At 47.7% G+C, this 17,042-nt stretch overlaps 1 protein-coding gene across 1 annotated transcript in view; it reads right to left on the minus strand.

Annotated features, from left to right (window-relative positions):
• SUZ12 (SUZ12 polycomb repressive complex 2 subunit) overlaps positions 1-17,042 on the minus strand; it is a 628,949-nt gene that overhangs the window by 190,954 nt on the left and 420,953 nt on the right. The window contains exon 12 of the mRNA XM_069199996.1: positions 16,416-16,559. Coding sequence (XP_069056097.1) covers positions 16,416-16,559 — 144 coding nt within the window. The remainder of the gene's footprint in view (positions 1-16,415; positions 16,560-17,042) is intronic.

Below are 17,042 nucleotides of genomic sequence, written 5' to 3' on the forward strand. Positions count from 1 at the left end.
TTGGTTTGTTTATTCTGCAAATAAAGCAGAAATTGCTGTGAGATGTATTTTGATGGATGAAAAAGCTAAATTTGCTTTTTGTAGGTGGAGTAAATAACGCACAATGCCCTGTATGGACGCATCTAACGGTGTTATGTGTTTTTCTTGACAGTAGAAAACAAATCTTTTCCATTTGCTTGCATAACACTGCCTGGTAGTAGGTTTTCTTGCCTGTTTAATGACTTCCATACACTCTGGTGGAAGATTTAGATACACAAACTCTAAGATTTCAGGAGCCAGATTGCCAGATTGAGCATCGCTGGATTGGGGTGTTTGTTCTGTGTCAGCTGGTCTGGTCGGGAGTTTGACGTGTGGTACTACTGACAGGTCTAGCAGTGTGAAGTACCATGGCTGGCGTGCCCACGTTGGTGCTTTAAGTATGAGCTTGAGTTTGTTTCGACGCAGTTTGTTGATCAAATCTGGAATGAGCGGGAGAGGGGGAAAAGCGTAAGCAAATATCCCTGACCAGTTGATCCACAGAGCATTGCCCTTGGACTGAGGGTGTGGGTACCTGGACGCAAAGTTTTGGTGTAAGGAAATGCCTGCTTGGCATGGTTACCCCCTGACTTTTTGCCTTTGCTTATGCCAAGTTATGATTTGAAAGTGTGCTGAGGCCTGCTAACCAGGACCCAGCACCAGTGTTCTTTCCCTAACCTGTACCTTTGTTTCCACGATTGGCACACCCTGGCATCCAGGTAAGTCCCTTGTAACTGGTACCCCTGGTACCAAGGGCCCTGATGCCAGGGAAGGTCTCTAAGGGCTGCAGCATGTCTTATGCCACCCTGGAGACCCCTCACTCAGCACAGACACACTGCTTGCCAGCTTGTGTGTGCTGGTGGGGAGAAAATGACTAAGCCGACATGGCACTCCCCTCAGGGTGCCATGCCAACCTCACACTGCCTATAGGCATAGATAAGTCACCCCTCTAGCAGGCCTTACAGCCCTAAGGCAGGGTGCACTATACCATAGGTGAGGGCATAGGTGCATGAGCACTATGCCCCTACAGTGTCTAAGCAAAACCTTAGACATTGTAAGTGCAGGGAAGCCATAAGAGTATATGGTCTGGGAGTCTGTCATACACGAACTCCACAGCACCATAATGGCTACACTGAAAACTGGGAAGTTTGGTATCAAACTTCTCAGAACAATAAATGCACACTGATGCCACTGTACATTTTATTGTGAAATACACCCCAGAGGGCTTCTTAGAGATGCCCCCTGAAACCATACCCGACTTCCAGTGTGGGCTGACTAGTTTTAGCAGCCTGCCACACACCAGACATGTAGCTGGCCACATGGGGAGTGCGCCTTTGTCACTCTGTGGCTAGTAACAAAGCCTGTACTGGGTGGAGGTGCTTCTCACCTCCCCCTGCAGGAACTGTAACACCTGGCAGTGAGCCTCAAAGCCTCACCCCCTTTGTTACAGCACCCCAGGGCACTCCAGCTACTGGAGTTGCTCGCCCCCTCCGACCGCAGCCCCACTTTTGGCGGCAAAGCCGGAGGAGATAATGAGAAAAACAAGGAGGAGTCACTGGCCAGTCAGGACAGCCCCTAATGTGCCCTGAGCTGAGGTGACTCTGACTTTTAGAAATCCTCCATCTTGCAGATGGAGGATTACCCCAATAGGATTAGGGATGTGCCCCCCTCCCCTCAGGGAGGAGGCACAAAGAGGGTGTAGCCACCCTCAGGGCTAGTAGCTGTTGGCTACTAACCCCCCAGACCTAAACACACCCCTAAATCGAGTATTTAGGAGCTCCCAGAAGCTAGGTAACTAGAATCCTGCAACCTAAGACGAAGAAGGACAGCTGACCTGAAAGCCCTGTAGAGAAGACGGAGACACCAACTGCTTTGGCCCCAGCTCTACCGGCCTGTCTCCCCACTTCAAGAAAAACTGCAACAGCGACACGTTCCACAGGGTCCAGCGACCTCTGAAGCCTCAGAGGACTACCCTGCATCTAAAAGGACCAGGAACTCCCGAGGACAGTGGCTCTGCTCCAAAGACGAAACATCTTTGCAACAAAGAAGCAACTTTTAAAGAACACACGTTTCCCGCCGGAAGCGTGAGACTTTGCACTCTGCACCCGACGCCCCAGGCTCGACTTGTGGAGAAACAACGCTACAGGGAGGACTCCCCGGCGACTGCGAGCCAGTGAGTAGTCAGAGTTGACCCCCCCCCTGAGCCCCCACCGCGACGCCTGCAGAGGGAATCCAGAGGCTCCACCTGACCGTGACTGCCTGTTTCAAAGAACCAGACGCCTGGTAAAGACACTGCACCCGCAGCCCCCAGGACCTGAAGGATCCGACCTCCAGTGCAGAAGCGACCCCCAGGTGGTGGCTACCCCGAGGAGCCCCACCCTTGCCTGCCTGCTTCGCTGAAGAGACCCCTGGGTCTCCCATTGAACTCCATTGCAAACCAAACGCCTGTTTGCACTCTGCACCCGGCCGCCCCTGTGCCGCTGAGGGTGTACTTTGTGCTGACTTGTGCCCTCCCCCCCCCCCCCCCCTTCCCGGTGCCCTACAAAACCCCCCTGGTCTGCCCTCCGAAGAGGCAGGTACTTACCTGCTGACAGACTGGAACCGGGGCACCCCCTTCTCCATTGAAGCCTATGTGTTTTGGGCACCACTTTGACCTCTGCACCTGACCGGCCCTGCGCTGGTGGTGTGGTAACTTTGGGGTTGCCCTGAACCCCCAACGCTGGGCTACCTTGGACCCAAGTTTGAACCCTGTAGGTGGTTTACTTACCTGCAAAACTAACAAACACTTACCTCCCCAGGAACTGTTGAAAATTGCAGTGTCCAGTTTTAAAATAGCTTATTGCCATTTGTGCGAAAACTGTATACGCTATTTTGCTAATTCAAAGTTCCTAAAGTTCCTAAGTGAAATACCTTTCATTTAAAATGTATTTTTCAATATAAAAACCTATTGGCCTGGAATTGTCTTTGAGTGTGTGTTCCCCATTTATTGCCTCTGTGTGTACAACAAATGCTTAACACTACCCTCTGATAAGCCTACTGCTCGACCACACTACCACAAAATAGAGCATTAGAATTATCTCTTTTTGCCACTATCTTACCTCTAAGGGGAACCCTTGGACTCTGTGCATGCAATTTCTTACTTTGAAATAGTGCATACAGAGTCAACTTCCTACAAAAGGCATCTCTCTAGAAAGGTTCTCCTCCCCACCAAACCATGTGAGCTGCATGGCAGTGCATCCAGAAACCAAGATGAAATCTGCAAGGAGATTCCATACTGGAAGCACTGCCTGCAAAGGGACCACTGGAAAACCCTCATGCCAGTGGGCATGTATGACCAGAAGAAAATCAAGAAGTCAAAAGACCTAGCAAACTAAGGACAGGAATGCGAGCCACATCCTGGAAGGGGGAAACCAGTGTATGAATGCCTCACACTCTGTTGTGGTGTAAAGGCTAAGCACAAGGTGGCATTCAGTTCTGCCAGAATCAACAGGAAATGAGAAGCAGGCTCCAGGTGAGAATTAGGCACGTTGATAGAAAAACTGAAGTTGAGCAGCAGGAATGCTGTTGACTGCAGATTTTGATCACACTGTCTGGCGTTTTCACTTTCAAAAGCTAATCATCCAGGAACTCCTGGGAGAGGCCTCTAGAATCTTCTCAATCACCTTTGTGAAAGCTTGTGGTGCCAAGAACAGACCCAAAAGAAGGACCGCAAATTGGTAAGGTGTCAACCCCACAAATCGTGAATAGTTCCTGTGGGATTTCAGAATCGGTATATGGAAATAAGAGTGTCAATTGATGCCATCCAGTCTCTGAAATCGAGCACCAACAGAACCAGGGCAAGGGACAGCATCCTGAAGTACTCTCTTCAGAGAAAGAGGTTCAGGACCCTGTTGTCCAGAACAGGAAGACAACTACTGTCCCCCCCTTTGGAACAAGGAAGTATTGTGAAAAGCATCCTTTACCTTGGTGATGGCTCTGGCACCAACTCCACTACGCATTTCTAAAGCAAGGCTGATAATTCTTTCTGCAGATGAGTAATGCATTCCCAGAAAGGTCTAACCGGGAATGAGGGAGACAGGGAGGAGACAGTGGGAAGGGTAGAGCATCGTCCTTTTTAACAATTTTCAAGACTTACTGGTTTTAAGTTCTAGCCTTTCAGCATGTGGAAGAGAAGAAATAAGGCCTCTGACTGACCTCAAATACACCAGCAAGGGACAGTAGAGCTGCTTCCCTGGGGCACCAGGAAAGGAGGGTGAGAGTGCTTAGACGTCCTCCATCTTTCCTACGACCTCTGTATTGATGTACAGTAGAGGATGTGAGGCTGTTACTGAGCAAGGGTTGCCTGATGCTGGATAAAGGAGGCTTCTTCAAAAGCCACAAAACTTGTGGATCCCCTGAAAGTCTTTCCTTTGGAGTTGTAAACCAGAGGCTCAGGCCATGGCAGAACATGCTTTAAAACAGTGCAAGGTTAAGTCATATTTGGCACCTTCAAAGGGACAGCCATCAGTGAAGACTAAACATCAGAGTAGAATCCAGACGTTTTCAGCCAGGCAAGTTTTCGGATCATGATGGTTGTCCCCACAGATATACCAATTGAATTGGCGCAGCGCACACCAGATTATAGCACTCATCTATATGCTGCTTGTCCATCTCTAATGAGATCTTGAGAGTGGACCTTAAGTTCCTAAGGAAGCTTAAGAGTGTGCCCGCCATTTTCCGTAGTGTGCACACAGCATCAACCACATGGCATGTAAGTGCAAGGCTCCCAGCCACAATGATTGTCTTTGCCCAAGCCTCTATTTTTTTTATTCCCTATCTGCTGGAGCAGCAGGGAAAGTGCCAGGGAGCAGACTACACTAGGACAAAGCCTCAATAACGAGGCTTTCTGGGAACAAGTGCTCTATCAAAAATAAAGGGTCACCAGTTGCAGGTCTATACCTACTGGCAACAGATATATTGAAAACAGTAGTCTAAGATGGCTTGGTCCACGCAGCCAGTAAACGGTCTAGTATAGTCTCACTAAATGGAAGGAGTGGCTCTGAAAAGGTGGACAGAAGGATGAGGGACCTCTAGGAGTATATTAGATTTAGTTTCCATAGTAGGTTGAGACAATTCCAGGACATCTGCAGCACTCCTTTTTAAGGAATGATAAGATGCTCCAGGAGGTGCGTGGATTGGGTCTTCAAAAACAAATCTAACCCTGGGAGACAATTCCACTGCCTTGGTCAGGTCCTTAAAATTTTGCAGTGGCTCCTGAGGATCTTCCTGTTCTGATCCCAGCCAAATAGATCATACAAAGAGGGGTGATCGTAAGCCAGTTTTTATTCCAACAGGCCTTATGCCTCTCTTTGGGTGTTGCGGGTTAATTCTGCACCTTGCTTGGGCATACATATTTTAGCATAGGTTTGGCCTGCAGCCTATGCCCTTTTACCTACATTTGCTCTAATTTCATTTACTCATTTTAGTCAGTCTGGTTTTCAGCATGGGTGTTTTATTTTTCATAGTCATTAATGATTTTGCGAAAGTGTTGTAATTTCTGTGCACAACATTTCACCAAGTACCTCTTCCCAAGGCTGACAAGAACAGTACATGATAATCCGGTTAGTAGTGTCGCCACAAGAGTATGATTACAGTCTGACATTTAGGCACATGCCCACATCAGGCCTAATTCACACAACAGAAATGTTTCTTATAACATTGTACAGGGAAAGGGAGGTGGTAATTCCATCCAGGATATCCATCCACGCTGTATGCTGTTTCAATGCTGCCCTCAGCCTGGTCTCTATAACCAGCCAAGGAGATGGCAGGCAGATCTGTGTTCTCAGGTAATGGAGTGGGTGCTCCTCTCGGACTAAGTATGGACAGATTAGGCTATCACAGCTATGCTCTCGCTAGGAGTTACGGCAGGATTCCTATGTACATGTTATTCTAATATGTTTGGGTTGTTTATTTTCTTCTCATTGGTCATAACAATCCTAATCTTGCTGTGTTTCATTGCCCTAATCATCATGTATCAGACCTTTGCTAATGAGAGAAAGGGGTGGGATATGTCACAGAGTATCATGCATCAGGATGCCACGTATCACCTTTGCTTTCCATGTTTGGGTGAGGTACTGCTAGCTAGCAGAAAGGGTTGGGCCGACATATGATAAAACGATGAGGGATTGACTCAGTCAACTACAAGCGGTGGGGCTGCCCACCCAAATCCAGCAGCCTTGTTCCAATAAAGAGAGTCCTACGACACTGGAAACAAATAAAGGAGTGCCAGGGGTTGAGAGCATGCAGTAGACTAGACTGGAGCCAGTGTCAATATCGGGGTCGGCAGCACAGGAAAAGGCTGTGGTGAAACTGGCATTGCAACTGAGGGTGCAGCAGAAAAGGGGTAGAAGGAGAAGAGGGAACCACACCAGCGTGAATCCTTCCAGTATCGCAATAGGTCCCATGGGTACTCCAGAAGGGACCATCGCACATTGGAAGAACTCTAACAAGTTATTGTGCCAGATGCCAGGCAGCCTAAGTACAGCAGTGTCGCTAGGGCACAGGAAGGCAGTGCCAGAATCTCAGATGGTGTTGGCTTCTGCAAAAGATCCACAATGAAACTCTGGCTATGATAAGGAGCCCAAAAGTAGAATCAGTGGCTTACCTCACTTGTGCTTGGTGCTGTGCCTTTCCTCTGTGTGTGCTTTTGCACTAGATATGGTAATGTTTTGAGGAGAATCTTGCCCCAGAACCTGTCAAAAAGGAATGGAACAAAAGGGAGTGGACATTGGGGTAGGGGTGTGTTAAGGGGTTGGCAAGGTCACATGGATGTCAATTCCAGCTTGGAATGGAGCCGATACACCTTCCCCCTCTTCTGAGAAGAGCTATGAAGAAAAGTTTGCTGAATCAGTCTGGTGCCTGGGAGAGTATTTAAGAGGTGATGAATAAGCAGGCAGACGTATTAATAAGAAAGCCATAGCAGCGGAGCACTGCAGTACCTCCACTGATCAATTCTGTGTCTATCAGTAAGACAGAATAGGCATTAACACAATACCCACTGCTATCAGACCACCACATTTGGGACACTGATTCATGAAGCCCAATGAAAGCTGAAGGAAACATAAAACTATTTTCAAAAACAAAAAATTAGTTTCTGTAAAGATGAGGAAATGGCTCTTTATTTGAGAGAGGGAGAGAAGAGACCAAAATGAAGATCCGCATTCTGACAGACTTTAGGCTTATAAAATTCACTTTTAGAGAGTTTTCAGCATAACGCTAAACTTTCTCAGCAAACAATGAGAAAACTCCATTATAAAAAGGGCACTTGAAAAGGGGAACAAGAAAATGAACATACTAGGATTAGAGGTAAAGAACAAGTGATTTACCTTTGGTAACACCTTTTCAGCCTATTGACCTGCAGTTTTCTTATCTTTGAATGTTCCCTAGGCATCAGACTGGATCTTAACTTTTTTGTATAAGTAGTACCCTTGCGCTCCATTAGGTGGCATCAATCAGCACAGTGTGGCATTCGCGCCGGAAGTGACATACATGGTGCTTATATAGGGGTCATCCCAGCACAGCGACATCAGTTTCTTTTTGCAAATTTACATGCCAGGAACACAACACCACAAAGAACACTGGTTTGGAACACAAGGGCCCTTAAAAGGTAACAACCCTGACCATAGAATCTTCTTGCAGAGAGGGTAGGATGGGTGGGTCGGTAACAAATCTGTGGCTAGATAGTGTCTCTACCAGATAAGGCATCACCAAGAAACCTGCTCATCTGACTTCTAGCAGCAGATTCCTTACCTTTGAATAGTTCTCCAAGAAATACCTCCCGAAGGTGGATCTGGGAAACAGATGTCAGACCAAAAAGTCTTGCAGGACTGAACAGGCAAAGTGCTCATACAGACAGACCTAATTGTCTAGGCAGTAATGCTTTGTGAGGACGTGCAACGAGGCCCATGTTGCTGCCTGACAGAAGTCCAGGACTGGAACTCTGAATCTTAACGCAGTGGTCACAGCTTTTTCTCTTGTGGAATGAGCATGCAAACCCCCAGGAGTTGTTTTATAGCCAGTGCATAGCAGATCTTAATGCATAGCACAATCCAAAAAGAGACTGCCCAATTCTGCTCTGCCTTTCCCTTTTTCGCTCCAACATATCCCACAAACAGTTGCTCGCCCACTCGGAACTTTCATGCTGTCTAGGGAGAATGACAACGTTCTTTTTTAGTCCAGCCTATGAAGTCGCTGCTCTTCCTTCGAGGGATGTGGGGGAGCACAAAAAGTAGGCAATCTGATGGATTGGCCTACAAGGAATGGGGTGATGACTTTTGCTAGAAAAGAGGCTCTAGTTCAAAGAACCAGGTTGTCTGGGTAAATCCTCAGATATGGATGCTTCAATGATGAGACCTGAAGCTCACGGACCCTCCTGGCAGAAGTTCTAGCCATGAGAAACGCCGTCTTGATGGGAAGTAGCCTGCAAGGACAATTATGTAGAGGCTCAAGAGGAGCGCACATGGGCAAATTAAGCACAAGATTAAGGTCCCACTGAGGCGTGATGAAGCTTGAAATAGATTCTGTTTACAGGAAATTTGAAGAGAGAAGGGTGATCAGGCAGCTGCAAGAAGGATGAAATAGCAGAAACAGCCTTTGAAAGTGCAGAGAACAGGGACCAGCTGGGCAAGAGGGGATAAAGACAAGAACCTGAGTGAGGGGAGCAGAGAGGGTGTCAGTCTGTTCCTGTGCACACTATGCCACAGACTTGCTCCAATTATAGGTGTATACAGGCTTGGCAGAGGGATGCCTGAGCAAGGCCTGCCTCTGAAACACCAGCACGCAGAACTGTTGACACTGCGCGTTCCCACCAGTTGTGAAGAAATCTAACCAAGGCTCTCCCCTACTGCTGAAAGTCCTTGCACCGTCTCCAGATGTTGACGTCATTCGTGATCCGCTAAGCTTCTTCGGCTGTGTTTGTCTGCTCTGACATTCAGGGAGCATCCCAGGTGTTGAACCACAAGGTATATACCCTGATATTCCAGCCATGCCTAGAAACACAGGGCCTCTTGACAAAGGGTCTCAGACCCCACCCTGGCCTGTTTGTTGCATTAACACATGGCGGTTCTGTTGTACATGAACACCTGCACTAGCCATCCCTTGAAGAGGGTCGAAAGGCTTTCAAAGCCAGCTGGATTGCCCGTAGCTCCAGTAGGTTGATGTGGAGTCCATATTCCACTGTAGACAAGTGTCTGCAGATTTCCACCTCTTCCAGATGGCCATCCCATCCCAAAGAGTGATGCACTACTTTCAGATCTAGTTGGGGAAGGGAGAGGGGTCTGCCACTGACCTAAGTGTGGTTTGTTAGCCACCACTGCAGATCTTTTGCAATTCCCTTCAATATCTGGACCACGTCAGAGAGATTCCCCTGATGTTGCACCTACTAGAACTTCAGGTTCCACCCCAGACCCCTCATATGCCGGCGGACAAGTGTCACAAGCAGGAGGCAGGAGGCCATGAGGCCCAGCAGCCTCAGTCAGTCTCAACGAAATCCAGCATAAAGTCTGAAACAGCTGTATCAAAGCCCGAAACTACACTGTGTCCAAAACAGCTCCAATGAAAGGGAATGTCTGAGAGGGAGTCAGGTGTAACTTCAGCATGCTGATGGTGAACCCGAGCAAGAGCAGGAGTTCCACTGTAGTCTGGAGTTGGGAGGCAACAGCCTGTGGCAAACCAGTCTCCAAAAGCCAGTCGTTGAGAAAGGGAAAGACTGGCACCCCTGATTTCCTCAGATGAGCTGCAATCACCGTCATCACCTTGGTGAACATCCGGGGGCAGCTGGTAAGGCCAAAGGGAAGCACAGTGAAATGAAAGTGCCCGTGGCCTGACCTTGAACCGGAGGTAACATCTGTAGGCAGGCTGTACAGGAATGGGGATGTAAGTGTCCTCCAAGCCCAATGCTACTATCCAGTCTACTGGGTATAGGGCAGAGAGGACTTGAACAAGCGAAAGAATTCTGAATTTCTCCTTCTCGCGGAAGAAGTTGAGAGGGCACAGGTCTAGGATAGGACTCTTCATTTTTGGCACCAGAAAGTAGTGGAAATAGCAACCACGACCTACCTCTGGTGTCAGCACCCTCTTTATGGCTCCCTTGCCCAAGAGAGTTGTCACTTTCTGGCAGAGGAAGGAAAGGTGTCACACCAGCAGTCTTTCACAAATGGGTTGCCTGGGTGCAGGGAAGGAAGTAGCCCCTTCAGAAAACTTGAAAAACCCACTGGTCTCATATCCTGCCTCCCACTGGGTGTCCGTGACAGAATAAGGGCGAACTAAAGTGGCTTGGAGGCTGCGGGTGTCAGGGGAGTGGCCGCCTGACCCACGAAGTCTGTGAATGCAGAAGCTGGGAAGCTTGTGCGCCGTGGTTGCTGGGAAGGTAAATGCATGGTTGGAATCCCCTTCCGTGGCCACGAAAGGTGCTAAAGGCAGACTGGGGTTGGCGAGGCCCAAGGATCTAGGCATAACCCTAATATCCTTGAATCACTCAAGTAATTAGGTCTGTCTTGTCTCCGAAGAGACAGATGCAATCAAAGAGAATGTCCATAAGTGATGCCTGGGCATCTCGTGAAAAGCAAGTCATTCTCAGCCAGGCGTAGCATCGGGAGGACGACAATGAAACCACTCTGCCCTGCAGTGTCCAGCCAAATCGGATTGTGAACTTGGCTGCATCTCTACCGTCAGCAAACAGCTTGGCAGAGTATGGTCCAGGCCTCCTCTGGGACCACTGGCAGCACCTGCGCAACAGTGTTCCACAATGAGTGCGAGTAGCAGCCTATAAAGCATGTGGTGTTCATGGACTGCAGTGCCAGGCAGGTGGAAGAAACTTTTTTCCATAAGGTGTCCAGCCTTTGGAGTGTGCCAGAATTTACACAGGAGGTTGAGGCTTGGACCACCAAGTTCTCTGGGATAGGGTGTTGGGTGAGAAAACAAAACTGGGATTCCCCCAGGGTGGGGTGGAGAGCAATCGTCCTGTTCACAGGAGCCCCAGTGCAGGGTTTGGACCAAGACCATAGCAGGACGTCCATGACTGCTTTGTTGAATGGGAGAAGCTGTTCTGAGGGGGTCACTCCCAGTACCTCTGCCAAGGACCTAAGCAGCCTTCCGCACTACCATTAAAAATGAGTCTCCCTCCTCAGTAGCATCGGTAGGAGGAGAGACCATGGCAGTATTTGAAGAAGTATCCAGTCAGCTGGCGGCAGCCAGGGCCTCAGATTAGTCCAAGATGGGATCTGGGGGCTGGTTTTCTTCAGGTTCCAGCAACCCCCTCCCACTCCTCCTAGAGTCCGGGTCCATAGGAATTCGGCTCAGTATCTGACCTGGGAGGTATGGTCAGAATCTGCACCAGGAGACACCCCTCCGGCTCGGTGTTGGAGTAAGGATGTGGATGGAGCCGTTGGGTGGGACCCGGCAGCACCGGGATGTCAGCATTGGGACAGGTGCTGGAGAAGGTCAAGATGGTACAGCTGGGGCCAGTCTGGATCTATCCAGGGCGGGAGCGGTCAGCTGAGACCCGGAAGGAGCCCCTCCTGAACCCGCAGAGCCCAAAGGGGCACCAGAGGGAACAGGCAGCCCAAATATGAGGTGCATGGCTTCATAAAAATCTCGCAGTTGGGTGGGGGTCGCTCGGGCTTCCAAAAACTCAGGAGGCGCAGAGCCTGTCAGATACTGTGTCAGCCATTGAGCCAGGCCTTAAGTGATGACGCTCCCTTGTTTTATCAGTAGACTTCAACCGATGGGGTGAAGCTGAAGACTTATTGCTCTTCTTACGGTGGGGTGTACCCGAGTGGCACGACGACGGAGTGTGACGGAGACTCCGCAACAAACCTAGGACCTTCCTCTTGAACGAGATGAAGACAGTTTCAGTGTCGCACGCTGACCCGCAAGGAGCTTGAGGGACTGCTCTCTTAAGCCCTTTGGGTTTATGGCTCGCCAATCGAGGTGGGACTTAACATTATGGCAGCTCTCAAGTCACCAAAGGAAAATGAGATGCAAGTTTGTCACCAATATCGGTGTCAGGCACCTCATGGCTTGAAGCCAGCCTTCGCAGAGGACACTAGAAGAAAAACTCTCAAAAAGATTAGACAAAAAGTAAAATAAAATGCTCCGTCAAACAATTACTGATTGTGTAGCTCTTCCCAGATCTGCGCTAACTGGCACGAAAGAAAAAGAACTGACAGCATGCTTGGGTGGTGCCTATACAGGAAACATGCACGTAATTTTCAGCATAGACAACACCACACTCCCTGCTAAACAGTTCCCAGGGCCAGTGCTCTTTCCTTAAAACAAAGTAAAGTGTGTACAACTGGCACACACGCCATATATCTCTGTAAGTCCCTAGTAAAGGGTACTCCTGGTACCTAGAGTCTGGGTACTGGAGAGGGTCCCCAAGGGCTGCAGCATGCATTGTGCCACCCTCAGGGACTCCCCTAAAAAGTTGCACACAGCTGCCATTGCAGACTCTGTGTCCTGATGCAAACCAGGTGAAAACACAACATGGCACAACCATTGTGTGCCATACCCCACTCCAAATCCAAAACGATTTATGGAACTTGACTTATCACCCCGGGGGTATTCAGGCGTTGGGAGTCGTGGCTGCGAGCTGGTAAGACTATTCCTTAAAGAGCCATGTCTTGAGCTTTCACCTGAATTCGGCGAGTGGGTGTGGTTCAAAGATGGGTGGATTCTCGGGATGAGTGCAAGTTTAGTTGATTGGAGCTCTCTAGTGGGAGGAGAGTCTGTGGTTGATGAGACTGGGCCAGATGATGTGGAGGGCTTTGAAGGTAATGGTGTGGACCTTGAACTTGCATCTCTTGTGTACAGGCAGCCAGTGAAGAACCTTGAAGTGGGGTGTGATGTGGGTTCTTCTGGGCAGATCCAGGATGAGTCTTGCTGCCAAGTTCTGGGTGGTCTGGAGTCTACAGAGGAGCTGCGTGGGGAGTCCCAGGTAAAGGGTGTTTCCAGTCTAGTTGTCTATGATGAAGCCCAGGTTTAGGGCGTGTCCTGTTGGAGTCAGGGGTTGTTCGAGAGCAGTGAGGCACCAAGAACCATCCCAGGGAGAGGAGGAGTTCTTGAAGACGATCACTTCTGTTTTTTCCGTGTTCAGTTTGAGGAAGCTGTCTTTCATCCAGTCGACTACGTGGCTCATGACCTTGCTGAAGTTCTCTGGGGGGAGGTGTGTCCTTCGGCGAGAAAGAGGACCAGCTGCGTGTCCTTGGGTTCTTAAGAAAAAGGAGTGAGGCGGACTCTCTGGGTGCGTCCTATGATTAAGTCATGGATCCATTTGAGGGGGGTGTTGCTTCTGATCCCTATGTGGTGAAGTCTGGAGGCGAGGGTGTAGTGGGAGATAGTGTTGAAGGTGGCGGAGAGGTCAAGAAGTATCAGTGCTGCCTTCTCTCCTCGGTCAAGGAAAGTATCTGATATAGTCTGTTGCTGCAATGAGGGCCGTTTCGGTGTGGTAGTTGGAACGGAACGTGATCTGAGAGTTGTATGCCGATAGCTTTTTCCAGCATTTTTGCCAGGAAAGGGAACAGCAAGTTGGTTGATAATTTTTTTGTTTAATGGGGGTCAGCTTTTTGAGGAGTGGCTTGACTTCAGCATGTTTCCAGGATGGTGGCCGTTCTGACGGAGGTGTTGATGAGATCATTTTGCTGATTTCCTTCTGACACAGGTTGAAAATGTGGTAGAGGTATGGGTCGTCGGTTAAATCAGAGTGGGTGATTTTCATGAGGTTGGCAGTTTCCTGGGTGGCTAGGGGCGTCCAATCCATGATTAGGTGGCTGTGGAACCTCCTTCTGATCAAAGTTGGTGGGTTGGCAAGGAAAATTACGGAAGATTGCTGAGATCTTGTTGTGTAAGTATTTGTTGAGTGAGTCGCAGAGAGTCTGTGACGGTTGTATGGCGTTTGTGGTGGCCACCCGACAGGAGAATTATTTCATGATCTTGAATAATTCTTTTGGGCGGTTGGCGCTTTCTTTGTTGCATTTGAGGGCAGTCTTCATTTCTTTGATGTGGTTTGAGTTATTCCATAAGATGGGATGTCTTGCCATCGATTTGGACATGGAAGCCATCTTAAGGTATGTACTGGACACTTGCCTTTATGTAGCTGGGGAACTCGTAATGACTTCACTGAAACCTATGGTATCTGGTATCCAACACCTCATCTTAAGAAATCCAGGCTTAAGCTAGCCTTGGATTTATTGTGGCATGCACGCAGAGGGCACCTTAGAGGCACCCCTGAAACCTACTCATCTTAGTGTGCTGACTGACTGGTACCTACCAGCCTGTCAACAGAGACATGTTTCTGACCCTTTGGCGGTGAGAGCCCGTGCTCTCAGAGGCAAGAAACAATGCCTGCTCCAGAAGACTGTATTACCACCTACTCCTGCAGGATGGCTAGAGAATCTGCATATCAAGGCCAGGGACTTCAAATACTCTGCTGCCTTTGATATGCGATCCTGGCTTCCCCAGACTTGGGACTTGCCACCCCCTACCTTCTAGGCACCAGAACAGGTAGGAAAATTAGTTAGGCAGTAGGCGAGTTACATCTTTTGGGCTAGTTACACCCCTGTGATGGGTTGCCCAAAGTGGACGCTGAAAGGATGGCTCCACCATCTTGATTTTGGTGGAACTAGGATTTCTGGTACAAGGTTAAGCCCAATTTCCACAGGAAGTGGTCATATAGGGGATGTAGTCAACGCAAGGGTAATTAACCCATTGGCTACTACTCTACACTCCACTATATGGCCCTAAATTGAGCATTTATGTGCCCGCCCGGACACAGATGGGTCCAACTGTCTTGCTTTGTCCCTCTTCTTGCAGGTTCACCAAAGAATAGTGGGGCCTTGATGCAGGAGTACAAATGACAAAGACCCGAGCTCCATGGCCCAGATATACAACAACCAAAGAAGCTCCCTTTCTCCCAGGACTCCCCACCAACCGAGCCGACCGTTGGGAGCTCCCAGACCTGTCCCCAAGCCCACCCTTGCAGTCTCTTTTTAGATGGTCCCTCTCGTCTCCAACCTTGGGTGCGTAAGACACTCGACTAGCACCACTGCACCCGCGGCAGGTAAAACTGTACTACTGGTCTTGCTTGTGACCTTGCACCACTAGCACCCTACAATCCACAGGGGACCACTGAAAACTGTTTGCAAGGACACCTTTGCAGTAAAAGTACTTTAGAACCTTTACCGCATAAAAGTGCATTTGAGTAAAAGTGTTACTTGCTGTTACTTGCTAAAACAATAAAAATTGCAACAGTATTTATCTTGAAAGTATTCTGGTGTTAAAACATGATATAAACATAGTAAACATTTTTCTAAACATTGGTCTTGAGTTCTTTCGAGATTGACTGTGTTCAACAAATGCTTAGCATTACATTCTGACGAGTCTAACTGCTCACCCACACTACCACAAAAGAGATTATTAATTTTACCCCTGTAAACCAATAAGGGCCACCTGTACTATCTGCATAATGCACCCCTAATAGTTGGTTCAGTGCATAGATAGCCAGCTTACTACATACAGGAGTCGCATTGCAGAGATAGAGCACTGTAGGTAGTGATGCTAAAGTGTAGGTAGGGGTAGAGAAAAACTAGGGTACAGGTAGAGGGCAAGAGGTAAAGAAAAGCATCTGGGGGTGAAAGGTGTGACCTAAATGTATGGAGGGTGAAGACAGAAGGAAAACAGACAAATCTGGGGAAACTAGCAGGCGGAAGAAGTGATGTTTGGAGAGATTACACCAAATCCACAGCCTTTCGGGTCCACCTGATCCTGGAACAAAAGAAGAGGATTGATTCAACCTGCTGAGGATGATATTCAGTTGGAAAAATTTCTGAAGAGTGGTTTTGGAAAAAGGTATTGAATATACTGCTGTCAATAGCACCCTAATATTGTTCCTGTTTATTTCAATGACAGTCCTGTTACGTACATATCTATTTTTTTCTAGTGCTTTTTCAAATGTTTTTCACTATGCCTCGGTGTTGATTCTCAACAAGTATGTGATATATATAACATCGGAAGGTGTCATTCCTTGTCAGATCTTTACAGGTTGTCATGGCAACACTCCGCATCTTTATTAATGAATTCTACATTTTCGATGGGGTATGAACAGTCACAAAGTCATGTCTTACACTAAATTAGCCTAACCTTGTTGTTGAGTGACTTGGTTTCAGTTCCACTATCTGACTTGCTCATAAGCAGCTTAAATTAACATTGCCATTTGCGAGAATGAGTAATAAAAATAATAAATAACAGCATATTAACGGTACTGCTATATTTCAAAATCTCAAAAATCAAGAACGTAAAGCATTCATGAATGATCACCATTACAAATTGATGCATTTAAGTAAATACAGAAGAACAAAAATACTTACTACATAATTGAAAATGAACCTGCTGTGACAGAGCTTAAGGTGTTTAAGTAAACTGTAGAGTTTTCGGCAGTTCAGTGTACACCATGGACAATGAAAATCATCTCTGGCTTCTGTCTGTTGTCGCGTATTGTTGTTGTATAAGAACTATGGGAGAAAAATAAAGATCCTTTATAAAAATACGTCAAAGGCAGCAAAACACACTCACCTACTCAATTATTACTGATTAATAATTTTCCATCTAAAGAAAGGTAAATACAAGTGAAACACTGCACGTTCCATCATCAAAAAGCACAAAAAATGTAATGAATTGACACCTTCACTTCTTGATTCCCTCATACTTTTATGGATACTAAGTTTGTCAGCTGCGACCGCAATACACTACCACAGCGACCCAAGTTTAATACAGTTTTTACACAAACAGGCAGTACCTTTGGTATGGTGAAGCTCAAAGCTACACAAACCAGCACAATTAAAAAATATTTAAAGATGCAAACTAAAACAAATGTGCACATTTTTGTGGCGCTCTTGCACGGACATATTTCATAGATGTACATGGTTGAAATATTTTCCAGCCATCAGGATACGAATCCTCAGCCATTTTAGCATCATTTGTTTACCCCATTTCCA

This window comes from Pleurodeles waltl, chromosome 7, assembly GCF_031143425.1.
Source record: "Pleurodeles waltl isolate 20211129_DDA chromosome 7, aPleWal1.hap1.20221129, whole genome shotgun sequence".
In the NCBI taxonomy this organism is placed as follows: Eukaryota; Metazoa; Chordata; class Amphibia; order Caudata; family Salamandridae; genus Pleurodeles; species Pleurodeles waltl.